Source organism: Heterodontus francisci, chromosome 11, assembly GCF_036365525.1.
Source record: "Heterodontus francisci isolate sHetFra1 chromosome 11, sHetFra1.hap1, whole genome shotgun sequence".
Lineage (NCBI taxonomy): Eukaryota > Metazoa > Chordata > Chondrichthyes > Heterodontiformes > Heterodontidae > Heterodontus > Heterodontus francisci.
In genome coordinates, this window is record NC_090381.1 from 24,011,886 (window position 1) to 24,037,628 (window position 25,743).

The 25,743-nt window shown below is 44.2% G+C and overlaps 1 protein-coding gene and 1 long non-coding RNA gene across 2 annotated transcripts in view; one reads left to right on the plus strand and one right to left on the minus strand.

The window, feature by feature from the left end:
* The window catches only part of stk25b (serine/threonine kinase 25b), a 122,334-nt gene that overhangs the window by 57,240 nt on the left and 39,351 nt on the right, over positions 1 to 25,743 (minus strand). Inside the window, exon 2 of the mRNA XM_068041832.1 lies at positions 5,605 to 5,835. Coding sequence (XP_067897933.1) covers positions 5,605 to 5,835 — 231 coding nt within the window. The remainder of the gene's footprint in view (positions 1 to 5,604; positions 5,836 to 25,743) is intronic.
* LOC137375144 (uncharacterized) overlaps positions 1 to 25,743 on the plus strand; it is a 39,897-nt gene that overhangs the window by 5,890 nt on the left and 8,264 nt on the right. Inside the window, exons 2-3 of the long non-coding RNA XR_010975936.1 lie at positions 8,034 to 8,102; positions 22,978 to 23,118. This is a non-coding gene — a long non-coding RNA (uncharacterized lncRNA). The remainder of the gene's footprint in view (positions 1 to 8,033; positions 8,103 to 22,977; positions 23,119 to 25,743) is intronic.

The window sequence follows — 25,743 nt, forward strand, 5'->3', positions numbered from 1 at the left end:
TCATTTTAACATTCAACTGTTACTCAGCCTCTTTCCTTCTCTGGTTCACAAAAACATGTTTCAACCAAGCACAAGACACTTGATGGAGAAGTGCAGGGAACAGAATTTATTGATTCCCAGTATACGTAACCGATCTATACTGTACACAAAGCATGGCTTTCACTTTCTAGTTCTATCTTTCAAAGTCTCTAAGGAACTGTTCAAAACCATGCTCCTTTATACACCATATTTTGCCTACATTAAAGGTACATGTCACCGTTAAGACCTCATGACACATCTGTTCCTGAATCCTTTGCAAACAGTCTATTTACATAAATAGTTGTAATTGTTTACTTCAAAGTTACTTTCTCACACAAGTTCTCCTCACTTAATTGTCTCAAATGCTTTGAAGAGTAGGCTTTATTAACCGTTCTATTTCTATACAACAGTTAATAAATCCCTCTGCTTATGTTTATTACACTACATGGTGCTCCACTTATTTCCTTGCACAAGCATTTCTGGTGGATAATATGCAGACATGTGAAGCAGAAGATAAGCCATGCTTTCTTCTTATGGCACTTCAAAGCCATCCTTTCTACATTGGAAAGCCTATTGTTCTAAGATACAAGGAAGTTTGATTATTATCCCTCATCTCCTCAAGATGTCCAACGTACAACTCTTCAAGATATCCAACAACCACAAGCAATCTGCTGCACAAAGGTATAAGGAATGTAACGAACCTGACCATTTATAATACCATCTAAAAATATATAAACAATGATACCATTTACAAATGGGCAGAGGCCTGTACAGTAATGGAAGGGACAACAAAGTGGAACAAAGCAAACAAATGCCTGGGAAGGAATAAACTAAAGGGCTTAGCTTTTAAAAAGGTGAGCCCCGAGTCAAAACTTATAAGACTGATTTCTAAGAGAAGACAATTTTATTTGTATTTGGTACATTTTACCCTAGATTATTTTGGTTCTCATAACTTAGACTACTCTCATAGGCAATCCTCATACCTTAAGAGTGTGTCTATTCTCGTCTTGAGATCAGGTAATGTGCCCAGAAAACAAACAGCATTGGTAACTGTTTTGAGTTACTAGACTAGGGCGGCACAGTGGCGCAGTGGTTAGCACCGCAGCCTCACAGCTCCAGCGACCCGGGTTCGGTTCTGGGTACTGCCTGTGTGGAGTTTGCAAGTTCTCCCTGTGACCGTGTGGGTTTCTTCTGGGTGCTCCAGTTTCCTCCCACATGCCAAAGGCTTGCGGGTTGATAGGTGAATTGCCCATTGTAAAAATTGCCCCTAGTGTAGGTAGGTGGTAGGCAAATTGAGGGAAGGTGGGGATGTGAGAGGGAAAAATGGGATTAATGTAGGATTAGTATAAATGGGTGGTTGATGGTTGGCGTGGATTCGGTGGGCCGAAGGGCCTGTTTCGGTTGTGTATCACTCTGACTTGTTTTATGCCTTCATAAGATCTCACTGTTCACTAAATGTGATAAAAGCATCACAAAAGATGAAACAAGCATGCATATTATACAGTTCCAGATACACCGGAGGCAACCGTCTACATAATTCTTCGAGCGGACAAAATTATGGAGATTGCAACATTAAGAATTAAACTAATCCCCCAAATAGCTTTTAAATATAGCATTACTTTCAGGAATATCCAACTAGCCATATTGACTGGCTGCTTTTCTGAGATATCATCCAAACTCCACTCATAGGATTTTCCAATTTCTCCCAACTGAAACAGAACTGTCTTTTCAACCTTACAACCATACGAATTAGGAGAAGTAGGCCATTCGGCCCATCTAGCCTGCTCCGCCATTCAATAAGATCATGGCTGATCTGTTTCTGTCTCGAATTCCACACTCCCATCTATTCCCGATAATCTTTGATTTCCATGCCTAACAAGAATCTATCTAACTCCGCCTTAAAAATATTCAATGAACCTGCCTCCACCAACTTTTGAGGCAGAGAATTCCAAAGTCACACAACCATCTGAGAGAAAAAAATTCTCCTCATCTCTGGCCTAAAAGGGCGACCCCTAATTTTAAAACAAGCCCCCTTGTTCTGGACTCACTCACAAGGGGAAACATCCTTTCCACATCCACCTTGTCAAGACCGTTCAGGATCTTACATACTTCAATCAAGTCTCTCCTAACCCGCTCATTCCAGGTATCAATCTAGTAAACCTCCTCTGAACCACTTCAAACGCATTCACATCCTTCCTTAAATAAGGAAACCAAAACTGCACACAGTATTAGAGATGTGGTCTCACCAATGCCCTACATAACTGAAGCATAACATCCTTACTTTTATTTTTAATTCCTCTCATAATAAAGGATAGCATCCCATTAGCCTTCTTTATTACTTGCTGTACCTGCACACTAACTGTTTGTGACTCATGCACTAGAACACCTAGATCCCTCTGCACCTCAGAATTCTGCAGAGGTTCCTCGTTTAAGAAATTGTCTGCTTTTTATACTCCATCTGCCAGATTTTTGCCCACTCACTCAACCTATCTATATGGGTCTGCAACCTTCTTATGCCCTCTTCACAACATACATCCCTACCTATCTTTGTGTCATCTGCAAATTTAGCTACCATGCCATCGCTCCCCTCATCTAAGTCCATCAGGTCCCGGGGACTTGTCAGCCCGCAGCTCCATTAGTTTGCTCAGTACTGCTTCCCTGGGGCTTGTAATTTCACCAAGTTCCTCTCTTCCTTCCACCTCCTGATTTACAGCTATTACTGGCATGTTTTTTGTATCCGCTATCGTGAAGACAGAAGCAAAATATTTGTTGATTTCATCCGTCATTTCCTTATTATCGACTATTAACTCCCCATTCTCACTCTCTAGCGGACCAACACTCACTTTACTTACTCTTTTCCTTTTTAAATACCTGTAGAAACTCTTGCTATCCATTTTTACATTTCTAGTTAGCTTTCTCTCATACTCTAATTTCTTTCTCCTGATTAAACTTTTAGTCATTCTCTGCTGTTCTTGATATTCTCACCAATCATCTGACCTGCCACTCATCTTTGCACAATTATATGCTTTTTCTTTATGTCCAGGCCAATATTTATCCCTCAATCAACATCACAAAACAGATTATCTGGTCATTATTACATTGCTGTTTGTGGGAGTTTGTTGTGTGTATACTGGCTGCAGTGTTTCCTGCACTGCAACAGCGACCATACTTGAAAAGAAAAGTACTTCATTGGCTATATATAAGTGCTATATAAATGCAAGTCTTTCTTTCTTATATAAATGAGTCTGCTCTTTAAACAGATTTTGAAAATCTGATCTCTCAAATTCGAAAAGGAATTTGCCAGTCAAATATAACTGAATTAATCAAACACCTAGGGCTGGATTTTGTGGCGCTTGCGGGACTCCTGGTGCTGGGCCGAAAAGGTGGGGGGATCCCTGTCTCGACTTTTCCGAGTCCCGCCCCGTATGATCTTGCATTATTCCGGCACTTAAGTGTCCGGCAGCAGGATCCCCGTCCCTTTAAAGATGGGAATCCTGCCTCCCAGAACAGCTGGCCAATCACAGGGCCAGCAGCTCAGCAGTGTTGGCAGCGCCATGGGGAGTGGTGGCCACTGCCGTGCTGCAAAGGCCTTGGATCCAGGCCCAGCACCGGAGACCAGGACCTCAGGTAAATGAGGTGGGGTCACTGGGGTCAGTCCACTGGTGAGGGAGGGGTGGGAAGGTAGACGTGTAGTGTAGGGGCAGAGGGCTCCAGGGAATTGGTGTTTTTCCCAGCACAGCTAGCCCACGGAGGAGGGACCCGGCCCCCCACCCCCCAAAGCCCTCAGGGAGGGTGCCTCGTATTACTGGGCGCCCTCCCCATGTGGTGGAGACATCCCCCGCCATTGGTTAAATCCCAGTGGAGGGGGAAGAGGCCCTTAAGTGGCTGTTAATAGGTCACTTAAGAGCCTCAATTGGCTTCCAGGTGGGAAGGCTGTCGCCAGCCTATCCCCTGCCGACAAAATCGCTTGGTGACTGGGACAGGATGGGCCCTCCGCAGCCCCATTGCAATTCTATGGGCCCCCCGCCTCAGGAGGGCCCATAAAATCCAGCCCCTTGTCTATCCAGCTTTTAAAGCGTATTGGGACAGGCCCAGCACATTTCTGGCATTAACTGGCTGCAAAAGTTTCACACGTGTTAAAACTAGTTTGGAAGGGGCAGCTAGGAAAGCAACAACTAGATAAAACAAAAAAGAAATCCCAGTGCCTGTAAATCCCTAGTTCCCACCCTTGGAGAGAGGCCAAGATCGGGGGGAGAAAAGGAACAAAAGGTTCCTTTAATTTGTTTTAATATATTTTTGACAGCTTGAGGTTTGAAAGTCAGCACTGAATGGAAGACTTTCACAGATAAATAGTACTCCTCGCCATAGAGAAGAGTCGCCACCAACTTTAAACTACCTGTGCAGCAGAGGAGAAATTTCTGGAACATGCACTCTGAACCAATGTGTTGCAATTGCAACCCTCCAATAGTATCACTTTAAAAAAAAAATGAAGCCTCCACGGCTGGGTAGTTGTTTGGAGTCTCCCCAGGCCCTGCCTCAAGTCAAAAAATTATTTCCAAAGATTTACTCCCAGAGGACAGAAATATGGAGCACTGAAGGAAGTGGGGTGAAAGTACATATAATTTTTGTAGGCTCACTGTAAAAATACTTAAAATATATACTAAAACAAGTGAATTAAAAAAACATCAGCGTCGACTCTACAGACAAAGATGATGATGACAGTACCCTCCAGAGTTTCTACACAGTCCAACTCCAATGGGCATGCCATTGCACAAGCTTAGACTCAATGAAGGAGAACTTATAATGTTGCTATGAAACTTGAATCTTAAACAAGGACTTTGTAATGGAACAAGATTGGCAGTTTTCTTCGATGATAGATGTTGAAATGAAAACATGCAGGTTTCAAGGAAATAGTGTTTATTCCTTGAATAATATTGAGCCCATCAGATGTAAACGTCCCTTTTCAATTCAGGAGAAAACAGTTCCCAAGTAGACTTTCATATTCAATGACAATAAACAAGTCATAAGGCCAAACTTTTGTCAAAATTTGTAATTATATTCCTAGGTCTGTTTCCGCACATGGACAGCATAAACAGCTTTTTCCAGAGTCAGAAGTTTTTATTCTGTTGAAGTATTTGGTGAAACAATAACTAGAAATTCTGTAATTAAAGAAGTGCTGTTGCAGTAAAGATACTAATTTGACCTCAAATGTTTTGCGAGTCTCTGCTAGTATATGATTAAAAAACATTTTAGTGTACTTGGCTAGTCCCCAATTACATGTTTCTCCATTTTCCATACCAACCTCCTCTTTTATACAGGCTGTGACTGGAGTTGCTTCCCAGTGCCTGGCAAGCCCATCCCTCCACATTCCCTGTGGTAATATACCTACTGTTAGAATTCGCTGCATAGTGTCTGTCAGTTAGGAAGAATATATCGAATGGGGTTAAACATCTTCCAAACAAAATACGCAATAGTGGCAATAAATAGGAAACCTCTGAGTTGCAGAGTCAATGAGTAGAGATGTGTAGGTGTGAGTGGAATGATGCTGCTATCTTATTTAACCCTTATTCCAATATCTTTACTTACCTTTAAGTAAGAGCCATAGTACTTTGTGACATATGGGCTATCACACTGGCTAAGCACTGTAATCTCCTGCTGGATGTCTTCGATCTCATCTTCTGCTTCCTCTAGGTCAATGATTTTAATTGCTACAACTTCCTTACTTCGGTTCTCTATTCCTTTGTACACTTCACCAAATGAGCCTTTCCCAATCCGCTCTTGCTTTGTAAAGAGCTCCTCAGGGTCCATGCGGGCATTCTGTAAGAAATCAAAATTAGGATTACATTTCCTTTACATTCAAAAAACAGCACCCAGCAATTCCAAAACACTCCTTCTTCTGGGTTCCATACAAGTTATAGCAATATAGAAGATATGAGCACAACCATAAGATAAAGCTGGAATGATATTTTCTGTTAAACAACAAGTGCAGGACAAGGGAGCCAAATGGCCTCCCTTATCTGTGTAATGAAACCTTGTCCCGGGCACTGAGAAACATAGAAACAGGAGAAAGCCATTCAGTTCCCAAAGCCTGTTCCGTCATTCAATAATGTAACGGCTACTCTGTACCTCACCTCCCTTTACCCTCCTTTATTCCATATCCCATTTGATACTCTTACTTCACAAAAATCTATTAATCTTAGTCTTGAAAGTTTCAATTGACACAGGATCCACATCCTTTTGCGGGAGGAAACTCCAGATTTTCATTACATATATAGGTTGAAAAGCAGAGGCCCCAGTAAAGATTCCTGGGGACAACCATTTATCACGTCCCACCAAATTATGCCTACTCTCTGTCTCCTACCTCCCAAACAATTATCAACCCATATCACAAAGTTACCTCCAACACCATGCGCTCTCATTTCTGCTAATAATCTCTTGTGTGGAACATAAGAAATAGGAGCAAGAGTTGGCCATAAAGTCTATTGAGCTTGCTGTGCCATTCCACAGGATGATGACTGAACTCCCATATCAAATCCACTTTCCCACCCTATGCCTCGATTCCCTTAGTGTCCAAAAATCTATCCATCCCTGTCTGAATATACCTATCGTCTAAGCAACCAGAGCCCTCTGGGCATGAGAATTCCAAAGATTCACAACGCTCTGAGTGAAGAAATTATTCATCTTCATCCTGAATGGCCAACCCCTTATCCCGAGACCATGATCCCTTGTTCCAAACACTCCACCCAGAGCAAACAGCCTGTCAGCATTTACCCTGTCAAGACCTCTCAGAATCTTAAATGTTTCAATGAGATCACCCCTCTGTCTTCTAAACTCCAAATATTGGCACATTCTACTCAATCTCTCCTCACAGGACACCCCTTTAAGTCCATATAGACAACATGCACAGATACTCCCCTGTCCACCATCTTCGTGATCTCCTCAAAAGATTCAACTAGATTTATCAGACATGACCTACCCTTTACAAATTCATGTCCACACTCGTTAATCAATAGATATCAGGGTATATATCAATGATTAGAATTAAATGTAGAGGGGCATCAGTGCCTCAAAAGGAAAAGAGGTAGAGAGTTGGAGAGGTTTAGGGAGGGAATTCCCGAGCTTAGGGCCAAGGCAGCTAAAGGCACAACCACTAATGGAAATGCAATTAAAATTGGGATGCTCAAGAGGCTAGAATTAGGTGAGCGCAGTTATCTTGGAGGGTTGTGGAGTGAGAGGAGATTACAGCAATAAGGAGGGGCGAGGCCAGGGAGGAATTTGAAAGAAAGAATGAGAATTAAAAAATCAAGGCATTGCTTGATCAGGAGCCAATGTAGGCCAGCAAGCACAGAAGTTTGAAGATTAATAAATAAACTTGCAGGGCTATGGGGATAGGGCAAGGCAATTGGACTGACTGGATTGCTCTACAGAGAGGTGACATGGACTCGATGGGCCGAATGGCCTCCTTTTGTGTCATAATGACTATGATTCTTAGCAAGTGCTCAGCCACACTGGGCTGGATGTTAAGTGCCTGCTGCTGCTCCCGGCAGCGGGCGAAAAAAATGGCAGCCTGCACGTGAGGACTGCGATGCAGCTGCAATTTCCTCTGTAGCAGCTCACTTAAATACCTTGGTTGGCCCGCCAACCCCCAATCACGTGGAGGGGGCGGGCTCTCCGACGTCAGAAATGGCATCAGCTGCCTGCGTGCAGGCGATGGCGCCATCTTTAAAGGGCACCCAGCACTGCCGGCTAATTAAATTTTTAATGGGAACCACATCCTCACTGTCCAAATCAAAACTCTATCGCCCCTTTCCCACCCCTAAATAACAATAAAATTAAGTATCTGCCCTTCCGTTCGCCAAAACACTTAACTTTCAAATATGACCTTCCCCCCGAAACTGAACAAAGTTCACCCCTTCCCACCATCCCCTACGCTAATGATGAAAGTTTGACCTAATTCCCACCTCCCCCCTCGCCCACCCCTCTAAACCTGCACTAAAAATCTCATGTTTCTCCAGACAGGAAAGTGAAGGCACAGGAGTGCCGGTTGCCCCTCTGAAGATCGTGACCTGACTGTTAGATTGCAGGTAAGTGTATTTAAATGTATGCATTTAATTAATTACCATATGTTAATCCAGGTCCCGTCGCTCAGCTGCGGGGGGCCGCCTCAGAGCCTTGCCGCCACCGTGAAGTTCGGGCCCGGCCCTCCCGACGTCAGGCTCCGTGGCGGGCCACTGCTGGAACGATCTTCCGGCCCTCCCCACCACGGAGCCAGACATCGGGAGCCCTGTAAAATTCTGGCAACTGTCTCTGATGGTAAGATTCCAGTAGATTCCCTACAATTGATGTTAAACTGACAAGTCTGTAGTTACCTAGTTTTCTCTCTCTCTCTCTTTAAATAATCGATATTTGTAATTATCCAATTCCAAAGGCACAATTCCTGAATCCATGTGTACACAAGATGCAGTTTTTGATACTAAAGTAGTCTTAAGTTTTCAGCATTCAGTGATTAGCCCTTAGTTTAATTCTAGTTTTGTTTTAGTATTTTTTGCAGTAGAAGGCATAGGTGTATCTTGTCTAGTATATAAAGGTGTTTCTGCAGTATCAGAATATGTGTCTCCGACATAGAGCCAAGTCACAGAAGTTTGTGTGTCACTTAGACGTACAAGGCTCCCAAATCAAGGGAGGTGAAATTTAAGATAGTACATCACATTTTCTTTTTTTTTATTCTTTCATGGGATATGTGCAATGCTGGCAAGGCCAGCATTTGTTGCCCATCCCTAAATGCCCTTGAGAAGGCAGTAGTGAGCCACCTTCTTGAACCACTGCAGTTCATCTGGTGCAGGTACACCCACAGTGCTGTTCAGGAGAGAGTTCCAGGATTTTGATCCTGCAACAATGATAGAACAGCAATGTATTTCCAAATCAGAATGGTGTGTGACTTGGAGGGGAACTTGCAGTTGGTAATGTTCCCATGCGCCTGCTGCCCTTGTCGTTCTAAATGGAAGAGGTTGTAGTTTGGTAGGTGCTGTCGAAGGACACAAGGTGAATTGCTGCAGTGCATCTTATAGATAATACACACTGCTGCCACTGTGTGTTGCTGGTGGAGGGAGTGAATGTTGAAGGTGGTGGATGGGGTGCCAGTCAAGCAGGCGGCCTTGCCCTGGATGGTGTCAAGCTTCCCGAGTGTTGTTGGAGCTGTACTCATCCAGGCAAGTGTCGATGACGGACAGACTTTGGGGAGTCAGGTGGTGAGTTACTTGCCGCAGAATTCCCAGTCTCTGACCTGCTCTTGTAGCCACAGTATTTATGTAGCTGGCCCAGTTCAGTTTCTGGTCAATGGTAACCCCCAGGATGTTGATAGTGGGGATTCAGTGATGGTCATGCCGTTGTCAGGGGGAGATGGTTAGACTCTCTCTTATTGGGAGATCGTCAGTGCCTCACACTTGTGTGGCGCAAATGTTCTTTGCCACTCTTCAGCCCAAGCCTGAATGTTGTCCAGGTCTTGCTGCACATGGACATGGACTGCTTCAGTATCTGAGGAGTTGTGAATGGTACTGAATATTATATAATGATCAGTGAACATCCCCACATCTTACCTTATAATGGAGGGAGGTCACTGCTGAAGCAGCTGAAGATGGTGGGCCTAGGACACTACCCTGAGGAATACCTGCAGCAATGTTTTGGGGCTGAGATGATTTGCCTCCAACAACCACAAGCATCTTCCTTTATGCTGGGTATGACTCCAACCAGTGGAGGGTATTCCCCTTGATTCCCATTGACTTCAGTTTGGCTAAGGCTCCTTGATGTCACACTCGGTCAAATGCTGCCTCGATATCAAGGGCAATCACTCTCACCTCACCTCTGGAGCTCAGCTCTTTTGTCCATGTTTGGACCAAGGCTGCAATGAGGTCAGGAGCTGAGTGGCCCTGGCAGAACCCAAACTGAGCAGGTTATTGCTGTTTAAGTGGCACTCGATAGCACTGTTGATGACACCATCCATCACTTTGCTGATGATCGAGAGTAGACTGATGGGGCAGTAATTGGATTTGTCACACCTGGGCAATTTTCCACATTGCCGGGTAGATGCCAGTGTTGTACCCGAAGACCCATAGCCTTTGCAGTATCCAGTGCCTTCAGCCGTTTCTTGATATAAAGTGGAGTGAATCAGATTGGCTGAAGACTGGCATCTATGCTGCTGGAGACCTCAGCAGGAGGCTGAGATGGATCATCCACTCGGCACTTCTGGCTAAATATGGATGCAAATGCTTCAGTCTTTTCTTTTGCACTGATGTGCTGGGCTCCCCCATCATTGAGGATGGGGATATTTGTGGAGCCACTTCCTCCTGTTAATTGTTTAACTGTCCACTACCATTCACGACTGGATGCGGCAGGACTGCAGAGCTTTGATCTGATCCGTTGGCTGTGGGATTGCTTAGCTCTGTCTACTGCATGCTGCTTCCGCTGTTTAGCATGCAAGTAGTCCTGTGTTGGAGCTTCACTGGGTTGACACCTTAGTTTTAGGTGTGCCTGGTGCTGCTCCTGACATGCTCGCCTGCACTCCTCAGTGAACCAGCTACCAACATGGAAATTGAATTTACAGAGGCACAGAGGACTTAGTAGCATCTCTACAGACAGGAGGTTTATCACTCTGATGTCTCAGAAGGCTAACAGTGTCCTCCCAAAAGGAAGATGAGCCAGCCAAGGCATCCATGCCAGTTCATACAGATGAGGACGTGTGAATTCTGGAAACAATGCCAACTGCAAGCATATAATTTTCAACCTATTCAACAGACTGACTAATGCTGTTAGCTTGTCAGCTATCAAGAAAGTCTAATCCTAAATTAAGATCACCAATTTATATCAATCTCTGACACTGATCTACCATAAATTTATCCGTTAATCTCCCTCTCTTGGCATTTTTTCACGGACAAAGATTTTAGGAAGGTTGTACTCATCGGTTGCAGGCCCGCTGGTGGCTAGTCAGGCCTATCTGTGACCGGCAGATTCTCCCACAGCGGGTACAAGTGAAGATGTAGTCACTGCTGGGGGAAATTGGATCTATTCTTCTCCTGCTTTTCTCTTTCATGCTGGTTCTTCGCTCAGTCTCAAAGGTGTCTGTAGCCCTCCTGATGTTGCATCTCCAGGCATCACAATCTATGGCCTGCGCTTCCCGCTGGCGATGGTCGATGTGGCACACAGAGAGGGACTTCTTCAGGGAGTCCTTGAAATGTTTGCATGGGGCCTCTGTTCCTTTTACCCACGGTCAGCTCTCCATACAACACGATATTGGGCAGGTGACCTGGCGTCCATTCGGGCAATGTGGCCCGTCCAACGCAGTTGGCTATGCAAAAGGATGGCCTCAATACTGATGTTGGCTGTTTCCAGGACTTCAACATTTGAGATGTGGTCCTACCAGCAGATCTTGAGGATCCTGCAGAGGCAGCGCGAATGGAAGTGCTCTAGAGGCGTACTTGACGGCGTTATTGGACCCATGACTTGGCGCCATACAGAAGGGTGGTGAGGACTGTGGCTTTGTACACTTTGAGTTTGGTCTGTGCTCCGAGGCTGTGGTTGCTTCACACACGTTTGTAGAGCCTGCTGAATGTACTGTTTGCTTTTGAGAGCCTATTGTCCACCTCCTTGTCTATGGTGGCATCAAACGGGATGACGCTCCCCAAATAAGTAAATTGCTTGACGGCATTCAGCTCGGTTCCATCGATGACAATGCTTGGTGGTCTATATTCTTCTTGGGGTGCAGGCTGAAGCAGGACTTCAGTTTTTTTTTAAAAACTGATTCTTAGTCCAAAGAGTTGTGCCGCCTTGGAAAAATGTGTCGTTATACGTTGCGGGTCTGACTGACTGTGGGCCAGGAGAGCAGTCATCGGCGAAAAGAAGTTCACGGATGAGTTTTTCTTGTGTCTTTGTGTGAGCCTGAAGATGCCGGAGGTTGAAAAGGCCTCCCTCAATCCGGAAGCATACATAAACTCCCTCCTTAAGGTCGTCGGTTGCCTGCTGCAGCATCATGCCGAAAAAGACTGTGAATAGGGTCGGGGCCAGCACACATCCCTGCTCCACACCATTAGAGATACAGAAGGGACTTTAGAGGTTCACTGTTTTGCTCGACTTGGCCGCACTGATTTTCATGAAACTGCTTCACCATGGCATTGGTGGGGGCATCAATGTTTTTCAAGGATTTTCCAAAGTCCATCTCTGCTCACAGTGTCGAATCCCTTAGTGAAGCCTACGAAAGTGATGTACAGGCCTTTATTTTGCTCACAACACTTTTCTTGTAATGGTCTGAGTGCAAATACCATGTCTGTGGTGCCTCTGTTTGCTCTGAAACCAAACTGGCTCTCTGGGAGGTTTTCTTCCACAATGATAGGCACAAGCCTGTTCTGAAGTATTCTATCCAGGTACTTCCCAGCAATAGAAAGGAGGGTGATCCCACAGTAGTTGGAGCAGTCTGCTTTTTCTCCTTTGTTTCTGTACAAGGTAATAACGGCATCACGAAGATCCTGTGGAATCCTGCCCTGTTCTTAGAAGGCCGTGAAAAATTCAATGAGCTTGGTGTATAGGGCAGGGCCACCATGCTTCAAGGCTTCGGGTGGAATTCGATCGACTCCGGGGACTTTGTTGCTCTAGTTGATGGCGGTCAGTTTCCTCCAGAGTTGGGCTCTCATCCAGTTCTTCTTTGACAGGCTGTTGTGGGATGGGACTGATGGCAGTACCATTCACTGTGCACTTGGCGCTAAAGAGAGTTTCAAAGTGCTCCGACCAGCGATCCAGGACTGACTCCTTATCGATGTGTAGGATCTTGCCATCGGCACTCCTCAGGGAGTTTTGGGTTTGATATGCTGATTCATAGACAGATTTTAGTGCTTCATAGAAACTTCTTATGTCACCAGTATCAGTGTACAGTTGAGTTTTTTCCGCAAGTGCAATCCACCAGTCATTTTGGATGTTCCTCAGTTTACATTGAAGGGTGCTGCATGCTTAACAATAGGCTTTTTCTCTTGGCTGGCTGGCTAAGTCAGGTGAGCCTGATGAGCTGACCTTTTTATTTTTAGCAGAACTTGAATTTCCTTGTCATTTTCATCAAACCATTAATCTACAATCTATATTAATGACGTGGATGAAGGGACAGAGTGTACTGTAGCCAAATTTGCTGACAATACAAAGTTATGTGGGAAAGCAAGCTGTGAGGAGGACACAAAGAGTCTGCAAAGGGCTATAGATAGTTTAAATGGGTGAGCAAAAATTTGGCAGATGGAGTATAATGTGGGAAATTGTGAGATTATCTATTTTGGTAGGAAGAATAGAAAAGAAAAATATTATTTAATGGAGAGAGACTACAGAATGCTGTGGTACAGAGGGATCTGGGTGTCCTTGTACATGAATCACAATAAGTTAGCATGCAGGTACAGCAAGTAATTAGGAAGGCAAATGGAATGTTGGCCTTAATCGCAAGGGGGATGGAGTACAGTAGGGAAGTCTTACTACAACTGTACAGGGCATTGGTGAGACTACACCTAGAGACTATACAGTGTTGGTCTCCTTATTTAAGGAGGGATATTCTTGCAGTGAAGGTGGTTCAGAGAAGGTTCACGAGGTTGATTCCTGGAATGAAGGGGTTGGCATACGGTAAAGATTGAGCAGGTTGGGCCTATACTCATTGGAGTTTAGAAGAATGAGAGGTGATCTTCCTGAAATATACAAGATTGAGGGGGCGTGACAGGGTAGATGCTGAGAGGATTTTCCTCCTCATAGGGGAATCTAGAACAAGGGGGCACAGTTTCAGAATTACATGAAAATGTGGAGGAGTTTTTTCTCTCAGAGAGTCGTCAATCTTTGGAATTCTCTACCCCCCCCCCCCCCACCCACCCACCCCCAAGAGCAGTGGAGGCTGGGTCACTGAATATACTCAAGGCCGAGTTAGACAGACTTTTGATCTACAAGAGAGTCAAGGATCATGGGGGCAGGCAGGAAACTGGAGTTGAGGCCACAATCAGATCAGCTATGATCTTACGGAATGGCAGAGCAGGCTCAAGGGGTCAAATGGTCTACTCCTACTCCTATGTCTTATGTAAAGGGTTACAGATGAATTTGCGTGCCATTACTGATCAAGCCTTTATAACCAGTTACTTATTTTGCGAAGTAACTTTATCAATTAATTATTTTCACACTCAATGTTTAAGTACTGCTAACTATGGTCCTAAGTGTACTAAACAATTGTTAGTTCATTACTATGCTGTCTGACTACTTCTTCGATAATTGTTAAGAAAAGGTTCATTAATTCACTCTGTAGCTTGTGCCAATACTGATGGGAGATTGATTGCAAATATTCTGCTATAATCCAAACTGGTAGATGTAAATCAGTTTGGTGAACCAATCTCCAAGGCATAAACAGGGTGTGAAATGCCAAGCAGGCCGCTGACTAGGAGTAAAAGGTTAAGGATTTGTCTGGCGCCCTTGCTTAATATTCTTGTCAGGGTACCGATCCCAGTAGCTGAACCCCTTCTACATGTCTTTATCATCTCTGGACTTGACTACCCAAATGCTCTTCTTGCTGGCCTCCCATCCTCCATAAATATACATTTGTCCAAAACTCTGCTGCACATATCCTGTCCTGCAGTAACTCTCGTTCACCCATCAGCACCATCCTTTGTTGACTTACAATGAATGTTTTGGAGGACAGGGAAGAATTTCAAGATCACAGTGGTCCTCTGTCAGAGCAACCTTGCATATGCCTCATTCTGTCTCTAAAACTTCTGTAAGGTCATGGACAGAGTGGATAGTCAGAAGCTTTTTCCCAGGGTGGAAGAGTCAGTTACTGGGGGACATAGGTTTAAGGTGCGAGGAGCAAAGTTTAGAGGGGATGTGCGAGGCAAGTTTTTTTACACAAAGGGTGGTGAGTGCCTGGAACTTGCTGCCAGGGGAGGTGGTGGAAGCAGATACGATAGCGACGTTTAAAAGACATCTTGACAAATACATGAATAGGAAGGGAATAGAGGGATATGGGCCCCGGAAGTGCAGAAGGTGTTAGTTTAGGCAGGCATCAAGATCGGCGCAGGCTTGGAGGGCCAAATGGCCTGTTCCTGTGCTGTACTGTTCTTTGTTCTTTTGTCATCATGTAGAATGACATTATGCACTTAACTGTTGAAATGTGAGTAAATACAGTAGTCATTTTCAACAAAGCAAGATGAATTACCAGTTAATGAGTTGATGAGGATGCTTGGTGCAGGAATGTTGGCCAGGAAACTGGGCATACTCACTGCTTTTGTTCAAACAGTGTTTATGGGATCTTGAAGTCCGTATCAAGCACCGGCATAGACAGATGGGACCTTGTTATAATGTCTTACCCAAAGGCTGACACCTCCTACAATGCAGTGCTCTTTCAGGCTGGGTTATGTACTTAAGACCTGGAGCAGGGTTTGAACCCATGAATCAAGTTAAGCTTGTTGTATACAAGAAATGTGTGCAAAGTTCGCCTTCATGGGTTGGCAGGACATATTTTGGCCCTTGTGCAGGATTTCAGATAAAGCCATAAGGATTTGTGATGAAAAGGAGAAATTATTACAGGGAGGGAGTGTACTGGCTGACCAGTGACCAGCCACTCAACATCTAGGAGGAGTGGGTGTCCAATGGAATCTGGAGGGGTAGGCCAGTCATTGAGATGTGAAATTGTTCCCACTCTACTCCATACAGCCCTGCAAGCCAGTGCCATAAGCTGTACCAGCAGTGGGAAGCTGACTAGTGCCTCTGTGCTTGAAAGCCACACATTTTTTAACCATTTAAACCCAGCAGTATCTCAATACACACTTGGGGGACCCGAGACCTCCAGTCTTGCTGACTTGCACCCAAGTTCTCTGGGCTTAGGTAAGTAGCGTGTCCCTACAAAGAGAGAGTGCACACTTATGTCTATTTCACAAACAGTTTAGAGACAATAACAGGTGATGGTTTCTCTACATGCCGTTCTTTTTAAAACGAACCTCTCCCCGAATATAATGTTTAGCCCTGACAATGGCAGCATTGTACAATTTCTACATGATGACCCTACTCTCAATTATTTCCATTGGGCTATCATAATACTGAGACACAAAGCTCAAAAAGAAACTGCGTACATCCAGTTCTGATCTCCCTCCAGGGATGCTAGGGTCCACAGCGAGACCTGCAGCAAACACAGAGTGAATTCTATCCGATGCAGCACAATGATCGACTTATTATCTTCTTTATGGCATTAGAAGCCTGGCACACTTTAAAAGCCTGACAACAATTGAACTAAAGCTCACGAAATGGTGCAGTGATGGGAGAAGGGGGTGAGAAGGGGTATCACTTGTTCTCTGAGTAAGTGCACTGTGAGACATAATTATCGCCAGAGGTTTGATGACCAGTCTGTCCTGAGTTAGTTGGGCTGAGCAGTTGGGATGCTACAATAGCTTCAGCATCTTCACAGAGAAGGAGAAGAAAAATGAGCGGAGCTTCTCATTTAGCTGATCAGGTAGTAGTCCTTGATGGGAAGTGTGAGGATATATTTCGGCTAAGATGCAATACCGCACCCCCTTCCCCCCCACTGGGAAAAAAAAATGTCAATGCTCAAACACGTAAGACAGACCACTTGGGTGGATACTTGCAAAGCCCCTTCTCTCTCCAATTTCAGAGTTTACTCTTTCTTTCATGTTCAATTTTTCTGCTGCAGTATATCCTTTGAGTTGCACACATTTTCAGCAATCAACATCCCCCATTAAGCATAGGATTACATCAGATATACGGCATAGAAACAGGCCATTCGGTCCAACCAGTCCATGCAAGCATTAATGCTCCACTTCATCCTCCTATCATCTTTCCTCAGCTAAATCTAGCATAACCCTCTACTCCCTTCTCCCTCACATGCTTATCAAGCTTCCTCTTAAATGCATCTATACTAGGGGTCATCAACCTTTTCCCAAGTGAGAGCTACTTCTGATAAAGGAAAAGAACGCATTTGCTGACAATGCCACCACTAGGTGGCGCACTATGTGCAAATGACAAACTTCTGCAATGTCTCAGGCAGCTGCCAGTAATAAAGATGGTGCTGCTCAATTTGGCACAAAATGCAAGCAAACCCCTTCCCCCAGTAACTGCTTCTCTTCGCGCCACCCTCCCCCCATCCCATTCCAGCCTGCTTGCGAAGTATCTCGCTAGTCGCCACTCGTTCCCACCACTTCCCACTTGAACACGACCTCGCCGTCTGCTCCCCAGCTCGCTGCTCCTTCACCGTTCGCCAGTCACTCGCCAAGCCATGCCCCACTCCGTCCGTGTTTGCTGCTGGGCCCCCCACTCGCTCACTCGCCCGGCTTTTGCCACGGGGCTTCCCACTCGCCGCTCCCTCGGCGTTTGCTGCTGGACCCCCTTTGCCACTCGCTCTTTCCTGTTGTGATATCAGTATGTGGCGACGTCAACGCACGGGGTGATGCCAGTACGTGGCAACGTCAGGATGGCCAACGCGAGCTACTAGTAGATCGCAATCGACATGTTGGCAACCCCTCATCTATACTATTCTGTACAACCACTCCCTGTGGTAGCGAGTTCCACATTCTCACCACTCTCTGGGTAAAGCAGTTTCCTCTGAATTCCCTATTGGATTTCTTGGTGACTATCTTATATTGATGGCCTCTGGTTATGTTCTTCCCCACAAGTGGAAACATTCTCTCTGTATTCACTCTGTCAAAACCTTTCATAATTTAAAGACCTCTAATAGGACACCCCTTCAGCCTTCCTTTTTCAAGGGAAAAGAGTCCCAGCCTGTTCATTCCTTCCTGATATGTATACCATTTCTGGTATCATCTTTGTAAATCTTCACTGCACCCTTTCCTATACCTCTATATCCTTTTTAGAATATGGCAAACAGAACTGCACGCAGTTGTGTGATCTGACCAAGGTTCGATACAGGTTTAGCATAACTTCCCTACTTTTCAATTCTATCCCTCTTGAAATAAAGCCTAGTGCTTGGTTTGCATTTTTTATGGCCTTCCTAACCTGTGGCACAACTTTTAGTGATTGGTGTATTTGTACTCAGAGATCCCTTTGCTCCTCTACCCCACCTAGAGATACAGCACTGAAACAGGCCCTTCAGTCCACCAAGTCTGTGCCAACCAACAACCACCCATTTATACTAATCCTACATTAATCCCATATTCCCCACCACATCCCACCATTCTCCTACCACCGACCTACACTAGGGGCAATTTACCTAACAACCTGCAAGTCTTTGGCTGTGGGAGGAAACCGGAGCACCTGGTGGAAACCCACGCGGTCACAGGGAGAACTTGCAAACTCCGCACAGACAGTACCCAGAACTGAACCCGGGTCGCTGGAGCTGTGAGACTGCAGTGCTAACCACTGCACCACTGTGACACCTAGACTTGCACTGTCCAAGTAGTAAGTAACCTCCCTTCCTACCAAAATGTACTACCTCACATTTAGGTGTTGAACTTCATTTACCAATTGTTGCCCATTCTGCAAGTTCATTATTGACCTCCCTTAATTTGTTACAGTCCGCTTCAGTATTAACTATTCCCCCCCACAATTTGGTGTCATCCACAAATTTAGAAATTGTGTTTTTGATTCCAAAGTCGTTAATGTAAATTGCGAACACCAGTGATCCCAGCAGTGCTCCTCAAGGAACACCACTTCCCATCTTCTGCCACTCTGAATAATTACCCTTTACTCCCACTCTCTGCTTTGTGTCTTGAAGCCAGCTAGCAATCCATTCTGTCACTTGTCTCCTGACTTCACATTAGTCTATTATGGGGCACCTTATCAAAGGCCTTTTGAAAATCCAGATAATTTACATCTACTGCGTTACTACTGTCTACTCTGTCTGTCTACCTCCTCAAAAAATTTAATAATGTTGGTCAAGCAAGATTTTCCCTTTTGAAATCCATGCTATTATTATTATATTTTTCATTTCTAGATGTTCTTCTAGTCTCTCCTTTAGTATGGATTCTATTATTTTTTCCTACCATGCAGCACTTGAAGTATGGTCTAACCAAGGTTCAGTACAGGTTTTGCATAACTTCCCTCTAAAATGTGCAGGTAGGGTAAAGTTTCCAACTTAAGAGTGTGCCAGCAGATAAGGCTAGAGATCATGAACTAATGGGGGGGGGGGGGAAGTGTGGGTGAAAGGAGATTTAGAAATCCAAACAGAAAGATTGCGGCATTGGGACAGTACAGCATTGTGGGTAAAAACAAGCAGAATGGGACAGAAAGGGACAGAGAGTTTAACAAAAATTGTACATCAGCAAATAAGGTCATTGCGGGGATTTGAAGTTAAAAAATGAAATTAAAGGTTCTTGATCTGAATGCGCGAAGCATCTGCAATAAGATAGATGAATTAGTGGCACTAATAGAGGTACATGATTTAGATCTAATCGCCATTACAGAGACATGGTTATAAGGTGATCAAAATTAGGAAATAAATATTCCAGGGTGCACAATATTTTGGAAAGACAGACAGAGTCGGCGACAGGATGGCAGATAGAGTATAATGTAGGTAAGTGTGAAGTTATTCACTTTGGTTGTAAGAATAGAAACGCAAAATATTTTTTAAAAGATGTGAAACTTGCAAGTGTGAGTGTGTTTGTACAATGAACGCAGAAAGTTAGCATGCAGGTACAGCAAGCAATTAGGAAAGTAAATGGCATGTCAGCCTTTATTGCAAGGGGATCGGAGTACAGGAATAAAGAAGTCTTGCTACAATTGTACAGGGTTTTGGTGAGGCCACATCTGGAGTATTGTGTGCAGTTTTGGTCTCCACATTTAAGAGAGGACAGTTAAGAGAGCATTGGAGGCAGTACAGCGAAGGTTCTAAGTTGGTCCCTGGGATGAGAGGCTGAGTGAATTGTACCTGCACTTGCTGGAGTTTGGAGTATTGAGAGGCGATCTCATTGAAGTATGCAGGATTCTGAACGGGCTGGATGGGGTAGATGCTGAGGGATTGTTTCTGCTGGTCAGGCAGTCTGAAGCATGGAGGCACAGTCTCAGGATAAGGGGCTGATCATTCAGCAGTGAGATGAGGAGGGATTGCTTCACTCAGAAGGCTGTTAGTCTTTGGAGTTCTCTGCCCCAGAGGGTCGTGAATGTTCCATCGATGAACACATTTAAGGCTAGGATTGACAGATTTTTGGTCTCCATGAACCAATGGATATGGTTGAGCAGGCGGGTGGATGGAGATGAAGCCTGGGATCGGCCACGGTCGCATTGAATGGCAGAGTAGGCTGGATGGGCCATATGGTCTACACCCGCTCCTATTTCTTCTGTTCTTGTGTTATTCAGCCCAGCAGTCTGAAATATTCCATTCAGATAAGAGATCAAAAATCCACAAAGTGAAACGGAGAAGCATTTACACTGATTTTGAGTAGCTCCAACTGAGGCCAGGTCCCAGAAAAATAAATATTTCACCTGCGCTAGACAAGGGGCAAATATTTGATACGCTGGCCAATGAAACATAAATCTTTCATCATTGTTTCAGGACCAGAGTCAGCCTGAGCAGGAATTGAACACTGCAAAGGCACATATGGGCATATTGGTGGATTCACAGTTAATAACATTTAGCAGGGACAGAGCGAGAACCATGCAGTGGGCAAGCTCTTCTCAGATGTGACTATTACCTAATATAAACTGCAACAAAGGGTATGGTTAGAAACAGATATTAGTCAGTATACATACTACCCTACTGTACCAAAAGGTGCTCAGAGACAGCGAATACGGCCCACTGCACCAAAAGGTATTGTTACGAGCGTTTCCACTTTTTGTTAAAACTTGAGAATCTATATTTTAAAAACTGAAAAGGATTTCAAGAATGCTGGAATCTTGAAGAGGCTAAACTTAGGGTGTTTTTCTTAAAAGGAAGGTCAACAGAAGGTTGACCAGTAAACAAATCTTACTGGAAAGCATCTGATTTCATGTAAACACAGCAAGGGGTTGCGTTATGACCTGAAGGGACAGTGTTTACAAGGAAATAACAGACCACGATATATAGCTGTCACAGGATTGCTACAGAACAATTTTGTTTCACTTTGAACTGTTAAAAAAGCCAGTTGGGTTTGGTCAAGAAACAGAAAGAGGTCTGCTTCCCTACCTGCCAGGAGAACAGAAGACTACCCTGCTTATCTTTCTCTTGAAAAGCAAAATCCTGTATCAAGTTGTACTGTTATCTCTCTCTTTGATGACATTCTGCATCTTTGAAGGAACTTTGCATCGAATGTGTGAGAATTGAAACCTTTGTTGCTGCACACCTGATGTAAGACCTATGTGAAGCCTTCTGTAGTTGCATCTCTTGAAAGTCTACCCAGACTGTTCATCAACTTTGCCTGGGAAGAATGGTTCTAGGAAGATTCCTAGTGGCAGCCACCTATTCGCCTTTGGGACACCTCGCCAAAACAAAGGACATAGATATCGTCTCTTCAGTCTAAGTTTTTTTTTTAAATTCCTTCTATTTCTTTGTAACAGCTGTAAACAAAAATCCCTTTTTTCCCCCAGCTCGCCTGTTGTTTATGTGAGTGTGTGTGTGAGAGCTAGGATAAATAAGGGGGCTTTAATATTTCTATTCACATGTATGTTTACTTTATTATTAGTTAAGACTTGGGGTCTAATAAATGGATAATTCTGTTGTTTATTAAAGAAAACTGGTTGGTGTGTTTTATTCTGGGGTAAAAAATAGAGTGTCTGATTGATGGTTTCGGTACGTGGGAAAATTTAAATATATGTTGTGACCTGTGGAGAAGTGGGACTGAATTAACAGTGCACTCCTCCCGCCTCGGTCGTAACCGTATTGAGACAGCAAATACTAGTGATTATGTACTGTATCACAGGGTATATAGTCATTCAAGCATTACCAAAAAGGCACTCAGAATGCTGACAATTACACTTTCCCATGCTATGATCAAATTTTGGCGATTATTTTCTGCACTAAAGGGTGTACACAAAGACAGCAAAACACCAGCCATTTCATACAGGACCAACGTGTACAGCAAATATTGATTATTGTACATTTTGCACTCAGATAAGAAATTCTGTTCACTATAGTGTGCCACTGAGCAGTCGAGATACTCAACACTGCCAGTTTCAAACTTTACCATACAGTCAGCTAATCTTGGCCATTCTGTCCCCAGGATTACTCACAAACAATGAATACTGCCCATTGTAGGCTTCACTACAGAACACTCAATGAATGCTGGTTATTATATAGTGCAGTGCAAGGTTTTCCCCAGAGACAATATGCTGGGAAAGTGTTTCCATTTCACTTGTGGGGGAGACCAAAACTATGGGCCATCAATATAAGATAGTCACTAATAAATCCAATATTGAACTCAGAAGAAACTTCTTTACCCAGAGAACAGTTAGAATGTGGAACTCGCTGCAAGGAATATTTGAGGCAAATAGCATAGATGCATTTAAGGGGAAGCTAGATAAACACGAGGGAAAAAGAAATAGAAGGTTAAGCTGATAGGATTAGATAACAAGTGTTGGGAAGAGGCTCGTGTGAAGTGTAAACACCTGTTGGACTGAAGAGTCTGTTTTTGTGGTGTACATTCTATGTAATGTGTCAGTAATCTTGTAGTCAGGCAGGTGCTCTCTCCTTCTCTCACAGCTCAGTGCTCTGTGGCAGAGAACAACCCCATAAGAAGGCCACCTTTGCCTGACACTTTGTGACGTAACTGTCCTCTAGTCAGACCAAACCTCAAAGGCAAAAAAATACTGTTCAATCCAGACACAGCATAGCTCTTGCATAACATTACAGGCTCAAATGCTTGCTGACCCAAGGAGGCCTGTTCTTCACCATTTATGTTCATAAATAGGCTTCCTCAAATACTACTTACATTATTGCAGCAACAATTTTAAAGTGTTATCAACGTGCCCTTGAATTGATTTCACTGTGTCCTTGGAAGAATTCAACTAATAGATTCTAAATAATTTCAGGATTGCCGTTGATCCATCTACTTGAAACATTGGTCTGCAAGCTATACAGAAGAATCATTCATTCAGGTCGCTCATGACATATTGCCTATTCTTTAACAAAGGTTTATGAACATGGAGCCAATGGTTCAAAATAACGAAAGGGTAAGGATTTGCTGAATGTGTCTACCAAACAAGCTCACAGGTTTTACCCTTTATGTTTCTTTGAGTCAGACTTTAAGCAAATGTTCAAAATGATATAATGCTTAGAAAATATTTTCAAAACAGGGGGCTGGACTTTCCCAACCCTGTGGTCGAGGGCTTAGAGGCAGGAGGCTGGGAAAATAGGGTGGGACGTCGCACTGGGATAGCTCCCCATGCATCCCTGCTGACGGAGATCTTTTCCAGGGGCAGACTGGGAATAGGGTCGACTGCCTGCTTCACAGTGGCAGGCAACCAATTAAAATGGTTAGGGCCCCAAATAGGGGCAATTTTGCAGCCGCGCTTGCATTTTGCTGTTGATGGAGTGGCCCTCACCACGTGCGGAGACCACCAACTCAATGGAGGTGACATCCCTGTGGCAGTCAGGGAGGGGGAGTGGGGGGGGGGGGGGGGGGGGAGGGTGGGCTTCTGAGCCAGAAGTCATGGGCAGGAAAGGCTGCACTCGCGGCCCAAACTATTCCTCTGGAGACCCCCGAGCGGCCTACCAGCTTTGGCCCTCAACATTAATGATTTTCACGAATGCATCTGAGGGCGCCTCCATGTTGAGGTGCCCTCGTGATCCCAGACTAACCTCAGCAGCGCCCACCTATCCTGGTGGGGCTGTTGAGGCTCCAGAGCTGGCAACCCTCTGATTGGGCTGGCAGCATCGTGAGCCCACCCGAGTGTGGAGGTGGCCAATTAGAAGGCCACCTCCGGGAAGAATGCGTCCCGAAGCACGCAGTTAAATCTAGCCCATGGTTTCTAAATCTGTGGAAGAGGAGAAAAATTGATTTCAAGGGTAGAAACTTAATTTGAATTATATGTAAGAATTATTGCTGGTGGACCAGACAGAACTGTTGGGTGTTGAGGAAAAAATGTTCAGATTCATCAAGTGTTCATTTAATCTTCCATTTTGCTGAGAGCCTGACTGGAGTCAAATTAAGTCTGGACTACGCCTTGCAGAGGCCATAGTGCCTCCTGGAAAGCGAAAACGAACAGGGAGGGTGACAGTTCACATCATCTAGCAACTGGCCAAATGGACATTGTTGGAGGTTTAGAAGATTCAATGCCCAGCTTAAGGATGGAAGGTCCAGGGAAGGAGCAGAAGGCAAGCTGGAGAGGGGAGCAGCTTGCTCCAGAAGATGGACCGTGAGAGTTTATTGATATTTTTCGGATGTCTTCACTGATTATGTCAGGTTGTACTGTGTGATGAGTGGGGACAAAGATCGCCACTCAGTCTTGGATTTTGTTTCAAGGATGTGATGGGTTTTTTGATCAACAGGAATTTTGAGACTCTGAATAAGCTACACTTGCCATCTATACTCACACATGCAGAATCATCACTTGGGCAAGGGACTGGAGGGCTGCCGGGACTAATGGGATGGATCCTTAAAAAGAGTCAATGCCTATTGGAGAAGAGAGAAAAGTGTAATAAACAAATAAAAAAAACTCCCATTACAAGACCAATCCACATAGGATGCAAAAATTACAGGGAATTTTTTTTTTATATATTATTTGTTTTTGGGATGTGGCCATTGACAAGAAACATTGTGCGAGAATAGAATCACATGTAGGCTAGAGTAGGTAGGGGTGCTAGGACCCTCAGAGACGTTAGTGACAACAATCTAACAGTTTTGATGGTGCCAGCCCACAAAAGACCAGTTTTTAAATTTCCATTGACATTTTGACATGAACTTCCAACCCTTAGGCTACTAACCCAACACCATAACGAAGAGTAGGAGTGAAGGAAGGGGGGGGGGGGAAGATGTGTTCTGCAGGGATCGGTGCTGGGACCACTGTTGTTCACCATTTACATAAATAACTTGGACTCAGGAATTGGAAGAGCAATATCAAAGTTTGCTGATGACACAAAATTGGAGGATGTAGTCAATACTGAGGAAGCCTGTGACAAAATACAAGACCATGTTAACAAACTTGCAGAATGGGCATGTGAATGCCAAATTCATTTCAATATAGATAAGTTTGAGGTTGTGCAATTTCATTGGAGGTATAAGGAAGCCATCCACTCCTTGAAAAATAAGAATCTAAATGGAGTAGAGGAGCAAAAGAATCTAGGGGTACAGATATATAAATTATTTAAAGTAACAACACATGTTAACAAAGCCACAGAAAAAGCTAACTATACACTGGGGTTCATTTCTATAGGTACAGAATTCAAAAGAGGAGATGTTATGTTAAATTTATATAGGCTTCTTTTAGGTAACTCTGCACAGTTCTGGCCTCCTCATTACACAAAATATATGGAAGCACTGAGAAAAGTGCAAAAGAGAGTTACAAGGATGATACCAGAACTGAGAGTAAAACTATCAGGAAAAATTCAAGAGGCTGGGGCTCTTTTCTCGAGAAAAGAGGTTGACAGGTGACCTGATAGAGGTCTTTAAAATCACAAAGTAGTTCAATAGGGTAGATACACAGATGTTTCCATTTGTGGGGAATCCAAAACTAGGAGCCAGAAATATGATAGGCAATAATAAATCGATTAAGGAATTCGGGAGAAACCTCTATCCAGACAATGTGGAACTCGTGACCACATGAAGTGGTTGAGGCAAATAGCATAGATGCATTTAA